Source organism: Tachypleus tridentatus, chromosome 4, assembly GCF_004210375.1.
Source record: "Tachypleus tridentatus isolate NWPU-2018 chromosome 4, ASM421037v1, whole genome shotgun sequence".
Lineage (NCBI taxonomy): Eukaryota > Metazoa > Arthropoda > Merostomata > Xiphosura > Limulidae > Tachypleus > Tachypleus tridentatus.
Window position 1 is genome coordinate 49193219 of NC_134828.1, and position 17313 is coordinate 49210531.

The 17313-nt window shown below is 33.2% G+C and overlaps 1 protein-coding gene across 2 annotated transcripts in view; it reads left to right on the forward strand.

The window, feature by feature from the left end:
• Nucleotides 1-332: 332 nt before the first annotated feature.
• LOC143249087 (pyroglutamyl-peptidase 1) overlaps nt 333-17313 on the forward strand; it is a 95236-nt gene continuing 78255 nt past the window's right edge. Inside the window, exon 1 of one of the 2 annotated variants that reach the window (XM_076498327.1) lies at nt 333-379. Coding sequence is in view for 1 of the 2 variants with exons in the window: in XM_076498325.1 (XP_076354440.1) it covers nt 514-576 (63 nt within the window). In the remaining variant the exon portion in view is untranslated. The other variant, XM_076498325.1, reaches the window with a different exon arrangement.

A 17313-nucleotide genomic window follows, 5' to 3' on the forward strand; every position in this document is an offset into this window, starting at 1 on the left:
GGTGAGTGGTGATGACTAGCTGCCTTCCTTCTAGTCTTATACTGCGAAATTTGGGACGGCTAACACCCCTCGTGTAGCTTTGCGCGAAATTAAAAAAAAACAAACAAACTTACGTAAATCATATAATAATCGTAAGGATTAAAAACAAATATATAAAGTGAGCATTTTACTTGGGTCTGTGATCAATCATGGTGTAAAGAAACAGCAGCATTATACCCTAAAATGTGTAATAGAAGATACATTGACATTTTTTACCCTTTTTATCTGTAATTGATAAATTAAGATTTAAAATCTGAAAGATAGTAATTCTAAATTTATAGATGTCGCTTAGTGGGGTTTTGTCGGAAATAACATATTCAAGGAAGTTAGACTTGAAAAGGTTTATTTATTTCAGATTTCTGGGAAGTAGATTTTAGCTTTTGGAAATTTAAGTCATAACTTTTAATATAAATTAATAGTGTAGTTTCAAGTTTTAAAAACAATTTTGCACAGACATACGTAACTCTCGCTTTTATGATTCCTGTTAAGAAAAAATATGTTTTGAATTACTTTTACAATTCTAAACAAATTCATTTGGTACGGACTGCAGTTTAATCTAAAATAATTTCGATTTACCGTCTGCGGTAAAATCTAACCATGTATATATTTGTTGAAGAATGCGATGTCAGAGATTTACCTTTTTATGTTGTTATTTTAGTGGTCTTATGGTGTTAGTGTTACTCAGAAACAAAATGCAAACTATTACTAAGTTCAAGTAGAATAGGCAGTTTCAGATAACATTTGAAATTGTAGATCCAATTTCTGAAAATCAGTATGAAACTAAAATACAGTAACGATACTTTTGGCTCATTTCAGGCAATAACTAATCATTTATGATATTGACAGTAACTTACCATATCCGTTATCTGGGTAGTAAGAAAGGAACTTATTAAAATGGCACTAAGTGACACATACAATAATCACATAAAATTATTTTCAAATATAGTCTTGTGTAACATAAAAGACTCTTAATAAGCATACATTTTCAAGACTAAATCAGTAAATGTCTTTCTGTGCATTACCAATTTATTCATTTTTTCTACTACAATACTCAAATTCAGTGTTGTTGTTTTCCTGTTATATCAAACAGAACAAGTGTGAAATGATTTTTTGTTCTTTTTTTATTTTAATGCTGACTTTTATCCATTTGTGCTTTTTAAGGGCCATCTCAGAATAATTCAATGCACAGTTCCATTAATTTCAACATGGATGTTTTTTCACTCTTTTTTTCCATTCTGTTTTGCTTACTTTATGTTTTCACCTCTTAATATTACCAGCTCTTTAACCTCTAGTTAGTCACTAATTGCAGTTGGTTAAATAAATAAACCATTTTAGATAATCAGAAATTTAAAATTTCTATTACAAGTAAACCTGTCATATTTTGTTACTATTAACAGACATAGCTTATTTTGTATAAATGATACAGAATTACTTTATAATTATTTATAACCACTAGTAATAATTAAAAAAAAAATCATAACTCTAGTTTAAGTACTGTTATTATTACCCATTGATGTTAGCTTTATTACAGTTGCACAGGCAAGAATTAACATTTTGCAATATACACACACATATGGCTATTCAATCACAATTGAATTTAATTTATTCTGTTGTTTGTTAACATCCTACTACACTATATTTTTGTAGGTATGATGCAGATGTCATTCATACTCTCTTGTTTATGTTATTTTTGAATGATTGATATTAACCATCCATACATTCTTCTCTGAAAAGTTTTTTTCTTTACATGTCCATACTATTTTGACAGTATTTTTATAACAGCTAGCTTATTTGTTTTAATAAAACAAAATCCTAACTGTATTGTTGTTGTCTCAAAAATAAGCATTACTCTTTAGTTTTGTTATGCTTTAAGGCCTGGTAGGAATAGCCTCAGAAAAAGATAGCATCTTAGTTTTATATACCTTATTCACTGCAAGGAACTAAAAATGAGTCAGACCATGTTTATGGTCTAATCTTACCAATAAAAGAACAAACAAACTGTACATTAGAAAATTAATGGAAAATCCTCATGAAGCTTTGAAATAAAATTTTTGGTTTTTCCACAGAAGAATTAGTAAGACTGTTGTTTGTAAAGAGTTATGTGTCAATTTTGTTAATTTTCTAAGCCAGAAAAATGACTTTTTTTTGCAGTAAAATATTTTATAGTGTAGCATATAAACACCTGTTATGTAGACATACATATCAAATGAGTAATCATAACTAAATATACTCTTCAAAAAAGAAGGTGACGTAACGGATGTTGCGATCTTGTGCGGGCGTGGTCACACGAGGTCTGCCAGATTGTGGATGGTCACGAGTTGATCCATGTTGTTGGTGACGATTCCATAGCCTTGTGATGGTGCTTGGGTGGACATTCACAGCTCTGGCAACATCTGATCGAGATTTGCCTGCTTCCAAGCGACCAATAATGTTGTTGCATTGTGCTTCAGTCAGTCTTGGCGTAACTGTATTGCGTGTCGGTGGCTTAACACTGAGCTATGGAAACTGAAAACCTGTCACTTTTATAGGATTTTGCACATGTTGCACTTGCAGAACATGCAGATCTCTCAAACAAAGTTATTGGACACGCATGCGTTTTGGCGAAAAATCCGATGTTTTCCTCTGTTTTCAAAGTGCACAACTTTTATTGTCATTTTGGTCTGACAATCAGTGCCTTAACACGTGTAACATCACATACTCTGAGCTTGTAACGTTATTACATATATTTCTCTTTAAAATAACAAAAATATCCCTTTTGCGTTTCTTTTTTTGAAGAGTATATTTACAACATGGTTTTGCAGACTTGTAATTTTATAATCTACTTTATGGATCTGTTATAAAAAAACAAACTTATAGATATTTATATGCAAAAACGGCTCGTTTGGGCTGAGAAAACACTTTACATAGAAGAGCGAACAACGTTTCGACCTTCTTCGGTCATCGTCAGGTTCACAAAGAAAGAGGTAACTGACCGGAAGCTGACCACATGTTTGAAAGGGGTTGTGTAACTGTGTGTCGAAATGTAGAGGGCGGTATTAGATGTTTGAATATATAATTTTATTTATTATATTAATATAGGTATAAAGGCGTTCCTTTATATTGGTTTATTTTGGGTTTAAGTTGTTGTATAAGTAAGGCTTCTTTAATTTTACGTTTGTTTATGTTTGTTTCTTTATTTAGTATTTGAGTGTTTTCTATGGTTATGTTGTGTTTATTTGACTTGCAGTGTTCGAAAACGTGTGAAGGTGACTTTATGTTCTTTGAATCTGGTTTCCATTTTTCTACTTGTTTCTCAATATAGAAGTCGTGGCAGTTATCACATTGTATTTTATAAATAATGTTGGTGTGGTGTTTGTCAGTGTAGTTTTACATAGTATAGACCTCAGTTTTGTGCCGGGTTTTGAATAAATTTGGTATTAATTGAATGTCATATTTTGTTACTAATTTTGCCAAATGTTGGTTATTTGTTTGCTGATGTCGGGAATATATGGTATACAGCAGTATATGGTTTCGTGTTTTTTTTTGATTCGTGAGCTGTATTTACTTTAGTTGGTTGATTTTGCTTTCTGTCTAGGTGTGTGCGTATAATGTTTTCTACGGTTTGTGGAGGAAACTTATTGATGTTGGTGAAGTATTGTTTTATTTTGTCTAATTCATCGTTAATTTTATCTGGTGTGCATAGTTTTATGGCTGTGTTTATTTGGTTTCTTAGTATGTTGAGTTTTGTTTTGTTTCATGTGCTGAGTCCCAAGGAATGTATAGTCCAGTATGGGTGATTTTTCGGTGGATTTCTGTTTGAAATTGTGTATCAGTTCTTGTAATTTTGAGGTTAAGAAATGATATTTGATTGTTTTCTTCCTGTTCACATGTGAAGTTGATGTTGGGATGTATAGAGTTAATGTGATTGAAAAAATTAAGTATGTGTTCTGTAGATTTGAATCCCGCAACCGTGTCATCTACATATCTATACCAGTATAGTGGTGGATGTAATGCTGTGTTAATTGCTTGTGTTTCAACTTGTGTCATAAAAATATTGGCTAGAACTGGTGATACTGGGTTGCCCATGCTTAGGCCGTTTGTTTGTATATAGTTTTGGTTGTTGAACATGAAGTTTGTCTTATCGTGGTGAATTCTATGAGGGTTGCTAACTGGTTACTGGGAATTTCTATAGTTGGGTTAGGGTCTCGGATATAGAGTTCTAAGGCTATCTTGCAGGCTTCAGTGGTTGGAACTTCTGTAAAGAGGATATAACATCGAAACTGGCCATTAAGGCTTTATGATTAAGTTGATTTAGATTAGACTTGAAATTAAAAGAGTCTTTGATAAATGAGCTGGCTGATGTTACATATTTGGAGAATGCCCATGCTATGTATTTACCAAGGTTGTAATTAAACGATTCGTATGTGGACATTATTGGTCGTAATGGACAATCTGGTTTATGAGGTTTGGGGATGCCGTATATTTGTGGTGTGCGTGAGTCGGTTTTATGTAGGTAGGAATAAAGTGTTTGTGAAATTGTGTTGGCTTTTTTCATTTGTAGTAGTAACTTGTTCAGTTGCGTCTCGTGTGTCTTTGTTGGATTTGTGTGTATAGGTTTAAATTTGTTCGTGTCTGATAGGATGTTATTCATTTTTTGGATGTATTCATTCGTGTTCATTATGACTATTGCGTTACCTTTATCTGCTTTTAGAATTTTTATGTTTTTGTCTTGTTTTAGGTTTTTATGCAATTAATGTCTATTTTGTAAGGTTGTTTTCAGTTTTCTGTTTTGTGAAATTATGTTGATGGTTTTGTGAGAAAATTCTTTGAAAAAATCGTTTAAGATGTTGTTTTTAGGTGTTTCTGGAAAATATAAATTTGTAATTTTACCTGGGAAGGTTGGCTGTTGGATGTCAATAAAATTATCTAAGTTGTCTTCTTTCTGTTGGTTGTTTTTGGTTGTTTCCTTGTTTTGTTCTCTGTAGAAAGTATCACAAGTCTCCTGGCTAGGTCTTCTAAACATGTTTTGATTTCTATGGTTGAATGTGCCTAGGTGCTATAGCGAAGTTGAGTCCTTTGTTAAGTAGATGTATCTCGTCTGTGTTTAATTGACGGTCGGATCTGTTAATTATGAGGTTAGTCAACGGTTTGTCGTTTTGGTGTCTTTCTGTTGTTTGCATCTTAGTTTTTCTAGTTTTTGTTGTGGCAGATCTTTTGTCTCTGTCGTTTTTAGTATTGATTTGGTTTATGTTTCGTTGTATAAGTCCGTAAATCTCTGGTTTAATGCAGCATGCCAGTTGATGGTCTAGATTCATTTTTTGTTTTTGTAAGTCATGTAGTTCTTTATATTTTGTGTTCAACATGGCTTTCAGTAGTTTTTTCTGTAAATTTTGAATAATGTTTGTGTATGTATTAAAATTTTTTGAAAGTTTTACCTTTACAAAATTAGGGGTTAGTTGTTCTTTTCTACATTGTTGAATAAAATAAATGTCATTTCTTCTATTAATAATTCGTTGGTTTAAATTCCTTAGTTTCTTAACGATCGTGTGAGCGTGTACTGTTAATAGTGGTGTACGGTATGCTAGTTCAGACATAATACTGATACACAATACAGACTGATACACAATTTCAAACAGAAATCCACCGAAAAATCACCCATACTGGACTATACATTCCTTGGGACTCAGCACATGAAACAAAACAAAAACTCAACATACTAAGAAACCAAATAAACACAGCCATAAAACTATGCACACCAGATAAAATTAACGATGAATTAGACAAAATAAAACAATACTTCACCAACATCAATAAGTTTCCTCCACAAACCGTAGAAAACATTATACGCACACACCTAGACAGAAAGCAAAATCAACCAACTAAAGTAAATACAGCTCACGAATCAAAAAACCACGAAACCATATACTGCTGTATACCATATATTCCCGACATCAGCAAACAAATAACCAACATTTGGCAAAAAATTAGTAACAAAATATGACATTCCAATTAATACCAAATTTATTCAAAAACCCGGCACAAAACTGAGGTCTATACTATGTAAAAACTACACTGACAAACACCACACCAACATTATTTATAAAATACAATGTGATAACTGCCACGACTTCTATATTGGAGAAACAAGTAGAAAAATGGAAACCAGATTCAAAGAACATAAAAAGTCACCTTCACACGTTTTCGAACACTGCAAGTCAAATAAACACAACATAACCATAGAAAACACTCAAATACTAAATAAAGAAACAAACATAAACAAACGTAAAATTAAAGAAGCCTTACTTATACAACAACTTAAACCCAAAATAAACCAATATAAAGGAACGCCTTTATACCTATATTAATATAATAAATAAAATTATATATTCAAACATCTAATACCGCCCTCTACATTTCGACACACAGTTACACAACCCCTTTCAAACATGTGGTCAGCTTCCGGTCAGTTACCTCTTTCTTTGTGAACCTGACGATGACCGAAGAAGGTCGAAACGTTGTTCGCTCTTCTATGTAAAGTGTTTTCTCAGCCCAAACGAGCCGTTTTTTGCATATAAATTTCTCAACAAGTGGGTTTCTCGTCATCACTGATTATTGTTTCATCGCGGCGACTGTACGAGAAGTGTAAGTTTTTGTGTTTTTCTCAGTGTATTTGTACTTACCTGTTACCATTATGTCTGAACTAGCATACCGTACACCACTATTAACAGTACACGCTCACACGATCGTTAAGAAACTAAGGAATTTAAACCAACGAATTATTAATAGAAGAAATGACATTTATTTTATTCAACAATGTAGAAAAGAACAACTAACCCCTAATTTTGTAAAGGTAAAACTTTCAAAAAATTTTAATACATACACAAACATTATTCAAAATTTACAGAAAAAACTACTGAAAGCCATGTTGAACACAAAATATAAAGAACTACATGACTTACAAAAACAAAAAATGAATCTAGACCATCAACTGGCATGCTGCATTAAACCAGAGATTTACGGACTTATACAACGAAACATAAACCAAATCAATACTAAAAACGACAGAGACAAAAAGATCTGCCACAACAAAAAAACTAGAAAAACTAAGATGCAAACAACAGAAAAGACACCAAAACGACAAACCGTTGACTAACCTCATAATTAACAGATCCGACCGTCAATTAAACACAGACGAGATACATCTACTTAACAAAGGACTCAACTTCGCTATAGCACCTAGGCACATTCCAACCATAGAAATCAAAACATGTTTAGAAGACCTAGCCAGGAGACTTGTGATACTTTCTACAGAGAACAAAAACAAGGAAACAACCAAAAACAACCAACAGAAAGAAGACAACTTAGATAATTTTATTGACATCCAACAGCCAACCTTCCCAGGTAAAATTACAAATTTATATTTTCCAGAAACACCTAAAAACAACATCTTAAACGATTTTTTCAAAGAATTTTCTCACAAAACCATCAACATAATTTCACAAAACAGAAAACTGAAAACAACCTTACAAAAATAGACATTAATTGCATAAAAAACCTAAAACAAGACAAAAAACATAAAAATTCTAAAAGCAGATAAAGGTAACGCAATAGTCATAATGAACACGAATGAATACATCCAAAAATGAATAACATCCTATCAGACACGAACAAATTTAAACCTATACACACAAATCCAACAAAGACACACGAGACGCAACTGAACAAGTTACTACTACAAATGAAAAAAGCCAACACAATTTCACAAACACTTTATTCCTACCTACGTAAAACCGACTCACGCACACCACAAATATACGGCATCCCCAAACCTCATAAACCAGATTGTCCATTACGACCAATAATGTCCACATACGAATCGTTTAATTACAACCTTGGTAAATACATAGCATGGGCATTCTCCAAATATGTAACATCAGCCAGCTCATTTATCAAAGACTCTTTTAATTTCAAGTCTAATCTAAATCAACTTAATCATAAAGCCTTAATGGCCAGTTTCGATGTTATATCCCTCTTTACAGAAGTTCCAACCACTGAAGCCTGCAAGATAGCCTTAGAACTCTATATCCGAGACCCTAACCCAACTATAGAAATTCCCAGTAACCAGTTAGCAACCCTCATAGAATTCACCACGATAAAGACAAACTTCATGTTCAACAACCAAAACTATATACAAACAAACGGCCTAAGCATGGGCAACCCAGTATCACCAGTTCTAGCCAATATTTTTATGACACAAGTTGAAACACAAGCAATTAACACAGCATTACATCCACCACTATACTGGTATAGATATGTAGATGACACGGTTGCGGGATTCAAATCTACAGAACACATACTTAATTTTTTCAATCACATTAACTCTATACATCCCAACATCAACTTCACATGTGAACAGGAAGAAAACAATCAAATATCATTTCTTAACCTCAAAATTACAAGAACTGATACACAATTTCAAACAGAAATCCACCGAAAAATCACCCATACTGGACTATACATTCCTTGGGACTCAGCACATGAAACAAAACAAAAACTCAACATACTAAGAAACCAAATAAACACAGCCATAAAACTATGCACACCAGATAAAATTAACGATGAATTAGACAAAATAAAACAATACTTCACCAACATCAATAAGTTTCCTCCACAAACCGTAGAAAACATTATACGCACACACCTAGACAGAAAGCAAAATCAACCAACTAAAGTAAATACAGCTCACGAATCAAAAAAAACACGAAACCATATACTGCTGTATACCATATATTCCCGACATCAGCAAACAAATAACCAACATTTGGCAAAATTAGTAACAAAATATGACATTCCAATTAATACCAAATTTATTCAAAACCCGGCACAAAACTGAGGTCTATACTATGTAAAACTACACTGACAAACACCACACCAACATTATTTATAAAATACAATGTGATAACTGCCACGACTTCTATATTGAGAAACAAGTAGAAAATGGAAACCAGATTCAAAGAACATAAAAAGTCACCTTCACACGTTTTCGAACACTGCAAGTCAAATAAACACAACATAACCATAGAAAACACTCAAATACTAAATAAAGAAACAAACATAAACAAACGTAAAATTAAAGAAGCCTTACTTATACAACAACTTAAACCCAAAATAAACCAATATAAAGGAACGCCTTTATACCTATATTAATATAATAAATAAAATTATATATTCAAACATCTAATACCGCCCTCTACATTTCGACACACAGTTACACAACCCCTTTCAAACATGTGGTCAGCTTCCGGTCAGTTACCTCTTTCTTTGTGAACCTGACGATGACCGAAGAAGGTCGAAACGTTGTTCGCTCTTCTATGTAAAGTGTTTTCTCAGCCCAAACGAGCCGTTTTTGCATATAAATTTCTCAACAAGTGGGTTTCTCGTCATCACTGATTATTGTTTCATCGCGGCGACTGTACGAGAAGTGTAAGTTTTTGTGTTTTTCTCAGTGTATTTGTACTTACCTGTTACCATTATGTCTGAACTAGCATACCGTACACCACTATTAACAGTACACGCTCACACGATCGTTAAGAAACTAAGGAATTTAAACCAACGAATTATTAATAGAAGAAATGACATTTATTTTATTCAACAATGTAGAAAAGAACAACTAACCCCTAATTTTGTAAAGGTAAAACTTTCAAAAAATTTTAATACATACACAAACATTATTCAAAATTTACAGAAAAACTACTGAAAGCCATGTTGAACACAAAATATAAAGAACTACATGACTTACCAAAAACAAAAAATGAATCTAGACCATCAACTGGCATGCTGCATTAAACCAGAGATTTACGGACTTATACAACGAAACATAAACCAAATCAATACTAAAAACGACAGAGACAAAAAGATCTGCCACAACAAAAAACTAGAAAAACTAAGATGCAAACAACAGAAAAGACACCAAAACGACAAACCGTTGACTAACCTCATAATTAACAGATCCGACCGTCAATTAAACACAGACGAGATACATCTACTTAACAAAGGACTCAACTTCGCTATAGCACCTAGGCACATTCCAACCATAGAAATCAAAACATGTTTAGAAGACCTAGCCAGGAGACTTGTGATACTTTCTACAGAGAACAAAAACAAGGAAACAACCAAAAACAACCAACAGAAAGAAGACAACTTAGATAATTTTATTGACATCCAACAGCCAACCTTCCCAGGTAAAATTACAAATTTATATTTTCCAGAAACACCTAAAAACAACATCTTAAACGATTTTTTCAAAGAATTTTCTCACAAAACCATCAACATAATTTCACAAAACAGAAAACTGAAAACAACCTTACAAAAATAGACATTAATTGCATAAAAACCTAAAACAAGACAAAAACATAAAATTCTAAAAGCAGATAAAGGTAACGCAATAGTCATAATGAACACGAATGAATACATCCAAAAATGAATAACATCCTATCAGACACGAACAAATTTAAACCTATACACACAAATCCAACAAAGACACACGAGACGCAACTGAACAAGTTACTACTACAAATGAAAAAAGCCAACACAATTTCACAAACACTTTATTCCTACCTACGTAAAACCGACTCACGCACACCACAAATATACGGCATCCCCAAACCTCATAAACCAGATTGTCCATTACGACCAATAATGTCCACATATGAATCGTTTAATTACAACCTTGGTAAATACATAGCATGGGCATTCTCCAAATATGTAACATCAGCCAGCTCATTTATCAAAGACTCTTTTAATTTCAAGTCTAATCTAAATCAACTTAATCATAAAGCCTTAATGGCCAGTTTCGATGTTATATCCTCTTTACAGAAGTTCCAACCACTGAAGCCTGCAAGATAGCCTTAGAACTCTATATCCGAGACCCTAACCCAACTATAGAAATTCCCAGTAACCAGTTAGCAACCCTCATAGAATTCACCACGATAAAGACAAACTTCATGTTCAACAACCAAAACTATATACAAACAAACGGCCTAAGCATGGGCAACCCAGTATCACCAGTTCTAGCCAATATTTTATGACACAAGTTGAAACACAAGCAATTAACACAGCATTACATCCACCACTATACTGGTATAGATATGTAGATGACACGGTTGCGGGATTCAAATCTACAGAACACATACTTAATTTTTTCAATCACATTAACTCTATACATCCCAACATCAACTTCACATGTGAACAGGAAGAAAACAATCAAATATCATTTCTTAACCTCAAAATTACAAGAACTGATACACAATTTCAAACAGAAATCCACCGAAAAATCACCCATACTGGACTATACATTCCTTGGGACTCAGCACATGAAACAAAACAAAAACTCAACATACTAAGAAACCAAATAAACACAGCCATAAAACTATGCACACCAGATAAAATTAACGATGAATTAGACAAAATAAAACAATACTTCACTAACATCAATAAGTTTCCTCCACAAACCGTAGAAAACATTATACGCACACACCTAGACAGAAAGCAAAATCAACCAACTAAAGTAAATACAGCTCACGAATCAAAAAAAAAACACGAAACCATATACTGCTGTATACCATATATTCCCGACATCAGCAAACAAATAACCAACATTTGGCAAAATTAGTAACAAAATATGACATTCCAATTAATACCAAATTTATTCAAAACCCGGCACAAAACTGAGGTCTATACTATGTAAAACTACACTGACAAACACCACACCAACATTATTTATAAAATACAATGTGATAACTGCCACGACTTCTATATTGAGAAACAAGTAGAAAATGGAAACCAGATTCAAAGAACATAAAAGTCACCTTCACACGTTTTCGAACACTGCAAGTCAAATAAACACAACATAACCATAGAAAACACTCAAATACTAAATAAAGAAACAAACATAAACAAACGTAAAATTAAAGAAGCCTTACTTATACAACAACTTAAACCCAAAATAAACCAATATAAAGGAACGCCTTTATACCTATATTAATATAATAAATAAAATTATATATTCAAACATCTAATACCGCCCTCTACATTTCGACACACAGTTACACAACCCCTTTCAAACATGTGGTCAGCTTCCGGTCAGTTACCTCTTTCTTTGTGAACCTGACGATGACCGAAGAAGGTCGAAACGTTGTTCGCTCTTCTATGTAAAGTGTTTTTCAGCCCAAACGAGCCGTTTTGCATATAAATTTCTCAACAAGTGGGTTTCTCGTCATCACTGATTATTGTTTCATCGCGGCGACTGTACGAGAAGTGTAAGTTTTGTGTTTTTCTCAGTGTATTTGTACTTACCTGTTACCATTATGTCTGAACTAGCATACCGTACACCACTATTAACAGTACACGCTCACACGATCGTTAAGAAACTAAGGAATTTAAACCAACGAATTATTAATAGAAGAAATGACATTTATTTTATTCAACAATGTAGAAAAGAACAACTAACCCCTAATTTTGTAAAGGTAAAACTTTCAAAAAATTTTAATACATACACAAACATTATTCAAAATTTACAGAAAAAACTACTGAAAGCCATGTTGAACACAAAATATAAAGAACTACATGACTTACAAAAACAAAAAATGAATCTAGACCATCAACTGGCATGCTGCATTAAACCAGAGATTTACGGACTTATACAACGAAACATAAACCAAATCAATACTAAAACGACAGAGACAAAAAAGATCTGCCACAACAAAAACTAGAAAACTAAGATGCAAACAACAGAAAAGACACCAAAACGACAAACCGTTGACTAACCTCATAATTAACAGATCCGACCGTCAATTAAACACAGACGAGATACATCTACTTAACAAAGGACTCAACTTCGCTATAGCACCTAGGCACATTCCAACCATAGAAATCAAAACATGTTTAGAAGACCTAGCCAGGAGACTTGTGATACTTTCTACAGAGAACAAAAAACAAGGAAACAACCAAAACAACCAACAGAAAGAAGACAACTTAGATAATTTTATTGACATCCAACAGCCAACCTTCCCAGGTAAAATTACAAATTTATATTTTCCAGAAACACCTAAAACAACATCTTAAACGATTTTTTCAAAGAATTTTCTCACAAAACCATCAACATAATTTCACAAAACAGAAAACTGAAAAACAACCTTACAAAAATAGACATTAATTGCATAAAAAACCTAAAACAAGACAAAAACATAAAAATTCTAAAAGCAGATAAAGGTAACGCAATAGTCATAATGAACACGAATGAATACATCCAAAAAATGAATAACATCCTATCAGACACGAACAAATTTAAACCTATACACACAAATCCAACAAAGACACACGAGACGCAACTGAACAAGTTACTACTACAAATGAAAAAAGCCAACACAATTTCACAAACACTTTATTCCTACCTACGTAAAACCGACTCACGCACACCACAAATATACGGCATCCCCAAACCTCATAAACCAGATTGTCCATTACGACCAATAATGTCCACATACGAATCGTTTAATTACAACCTTGGTAAATACATAGCATGGGCATTCTCCAAATATGTAACATCAGCCAGCTCATTTATCAAAGACTCTTTTAATTTCAAGTCTAATCTAAATCAACTTAATCATAAAGCCTTAATGGCCAGTTTCGATGTTATATCCCTCTTTACAGAAGTTCCAACCACTGAAGCCTGCAAGATAGCCTTAGAACTCTATATCCGAGACCCTAACCCAACTATAGAAATTCCCAGTAACCAGTTAGCAACCCTCATAGAATTCACCACGATAAAGACAAACTTCATGTTCAACAACCAAAACTATATACAAACAAACGGCCTAAGCATGGGCAACCCAGTATCACCAGTTCTAGCCAATATTTTTATGACACAAGTTGAAACACAAGCAATTAACACAGCATTACATCCACCACTATACTGGTATAGATATGTAGATGACACGGTTGCGGGATTCAAATCTACAGAACACATACTTAATTTTTTCAATCACATTAACTCTATACATCCCAACATCAACTTCACATGTGAACAGGAAGAAAACAATCAAATATCATTTCTTAACCTCAAAATTACAAGAACTGATACACAATTTCAAACAGAAATCCACCGAAAAATCACCCATACTGGACTATACATTCCTTGGGACTCAGCACATGAAACAAAACAAAAACTCAACATACTAAGAAACCAAATAAACACAGCCATAAAACTATGCACACCAGATAAAATTAACGATGAATTAGACAAAATAAAACAATACTTCACCAACATCAATAAGTTTCCTCCACAAACCGTAGAAAACATTATACGCACACACCTAGACAGAAAGCAAAATCAACCAACTAAAGTAAATACAGCTCACGAATCAAAAAAAAAACACGAAACCATATACTGCTGTATACCATATATTCCCGACATCAGCAAACAAATAACCAACATTTGGCAAAAATTAGTAACAAAATATGACATTCCAATTAATACCAAATTTATTCAAAAACCCGGCACAAAACTGAGGTCTATACTATGTAAAAACTACACTGACAAACACCACACCAACATTATTTATAAAATACAATGTGATAACTGCCACGACTTCTATATTGGAGAAACAAGTAGAAAAATGGAAACCAGATTCAAAGAACATAAAAAGTCACCTTCACACGTTTTCGAACACTGCAAGTCAAATAAACACAACATAACCATAGAAAACACTCAAATACTAAATAAAGAAACAAACATAAACAAACGTAAAATTAAAGAAGCCTTACTTATACAACAACTTAAACCCAAAATAAACCAATATAAAGGAACGCCTTTATACCTATATTAATATAATAAATAAAATTATATATTCAAACATCTAATACCGCCCTCTACATTTCGACACACAGTTACACAACCCCTTTCAAACATGTGGTCAGCTTCCGGTCAGTTACCTCTTTCTTTGTGAACCTGACGATGACCGAAGAAGGTCGAAACGTTGTTCGCTCTTCTATGTAAAGTGTTTTCTCAGCCCAAACGAGCCGTTTTGCATATAAATTTCTCAACAAGTGGGTTTCTCGTCATCACTGATTATTGTTTCATCGCGGCGACTGTACGAGAAGTGTAAGTTTTGTGTTTTTCTCAGTGTATTTGTACTTACCTGTTACCATTATGTCTGAACTAGCATACCGTACACCACTATTAACAGTACACGCTCACACGATCGTTAAGAAACTAAGGAATTTAAACCAACGAATTATTAATAGAAGAAATGACATTTATTTTATTCAACAATGTAGAAAAGAACAACTAACCCCTAATTTTGTAAAGGTAAAACTTTCAAAAAATTTTAATACATACACAAACATTATTCAAAATTTACAGAAAAACTACTGAAAGCCATGTTGAACACAAAATATAAAGAACTACATGACTTACAAAACAAAAAATGAATCTAGACCATCAACTGGCATGCTGCATTAAACCAGAGATTTACGGACTTATACAACGAAACATAAACCAAATCAATACTAAAAACGACAGAGACAAAAGATCTGCCACAACAAAAAACTAGAAAACTAAGATGCAAACAACAGAAAAGACACCAAAACGACAAACCGTTGACTAACCTCATAATTAACAGATCCGACCGTCAATTAAACACAGACGAGATACATCTACTTAACAAAGGACTCAACTTCGCTATAGCACCTAGGCACATTCCAACCATAGAAATCAAAACATGTTTAGAAGACCTAGCCAGGAGACTTGTGATACTTTCTACAGAGAACAAAAACAAGGAAACAACCAAAACAACCAACAGAAAGAAGACAACTTAGATAATTTTATTGACATCCAACAGCCAACCTTCCCAGGTAAAATTACAAATTTATATTTTCCAGAAACACCTAAAACAACATCTTAAACGATTTTTTCAAAGAATTTTCTCACAAAACCATCAACATAATTTCACAAAACAGAAAACTGAAAACAACCTTACAAAAATAGACATTAATTGCATAAAAACCTAAAACAAGACAAAACATAAAAATTCTAAAAGCAGATAAAGGTAACGCAATAGTCATAATGAACACGAATGAATACATCCAAAAAATGAATAACATCCTATCAGACACGAACAAATTTAAACCTATACACACAAATCCAACAAAGACACACGAGACGCAACTGAACAAGTTACTACTACAAATGAAAAAAGCCAACACAATTTCACAAACACTTTATTCCTACCTACGTAAAACCGACTCACGCACACCACAAATATACGGCATCCCCAAACCTCATAAACCAGATTGTCCATTACGACCAATAATGTCCACATACGAATCGTTTAATTACAACCTTGGTAAATACATAGCATGGGCATTCTCCAAATATGTAACATCAGCCAGCTCATTTATCAAAGACTCTTTTAATTTCAAGTCTAATCTAAATCAACTTAATCATAAAGCCTTAATGGCCAGTTTCGATGTTATATCCCTCTTTACAGAAGTTCCAACCACTGAAGCCTGCAAGATAGCCTTAGAACTCTATATCCGAGACCCTAACCCAACTATAGAAATTCCCAGTAACCAGTTAGCAACCCTCATAGAATTCACCACGATAAAGACAAACTTCATGTTCAACAACCAAAACTATATACAAACAAACGGCCTAAGCATGGGCAACCCAGTATCACCAGTTCTAGCCAATATTTTTATGACACAAGTTGAAACACAAGCAATTAACACAGCATTACATCCACCACTATACTGGTATAGATATGTAGATGACACGGTTGCGGGATTCAAATCTACAGAACACATACTTAATTTTTTCAATCACATTAACTCTATACATCCCAACATCAACTTCACATGTGAACAGGAAGAAAACAATCAAATATCATTTCTTAACCTCAAAATTACAAGAACTGATACACAATTTCAAACAGAAATCCACCGAAAAATCACCCATACTGGACTATACATTCCTTGGGACTCAGCACATGAAACAAAACAAAAACTCAACATACTAAGAAACCAAATAAACACAGCCATAAAACTATGCACACCAGATAAAATTAACGATGAATTAGACAAAATAAAACAATACTTCACCAACATCAATAAGTTTCCTCCACAAACCGTAGAAAACATTATACGCACACACCTAGACAGAAAGCAAAATCAACCAACTAAAGTAAATACAGCTCACGAAAAAAAAAACACGAAACCATATACTGCTGTATACCATAT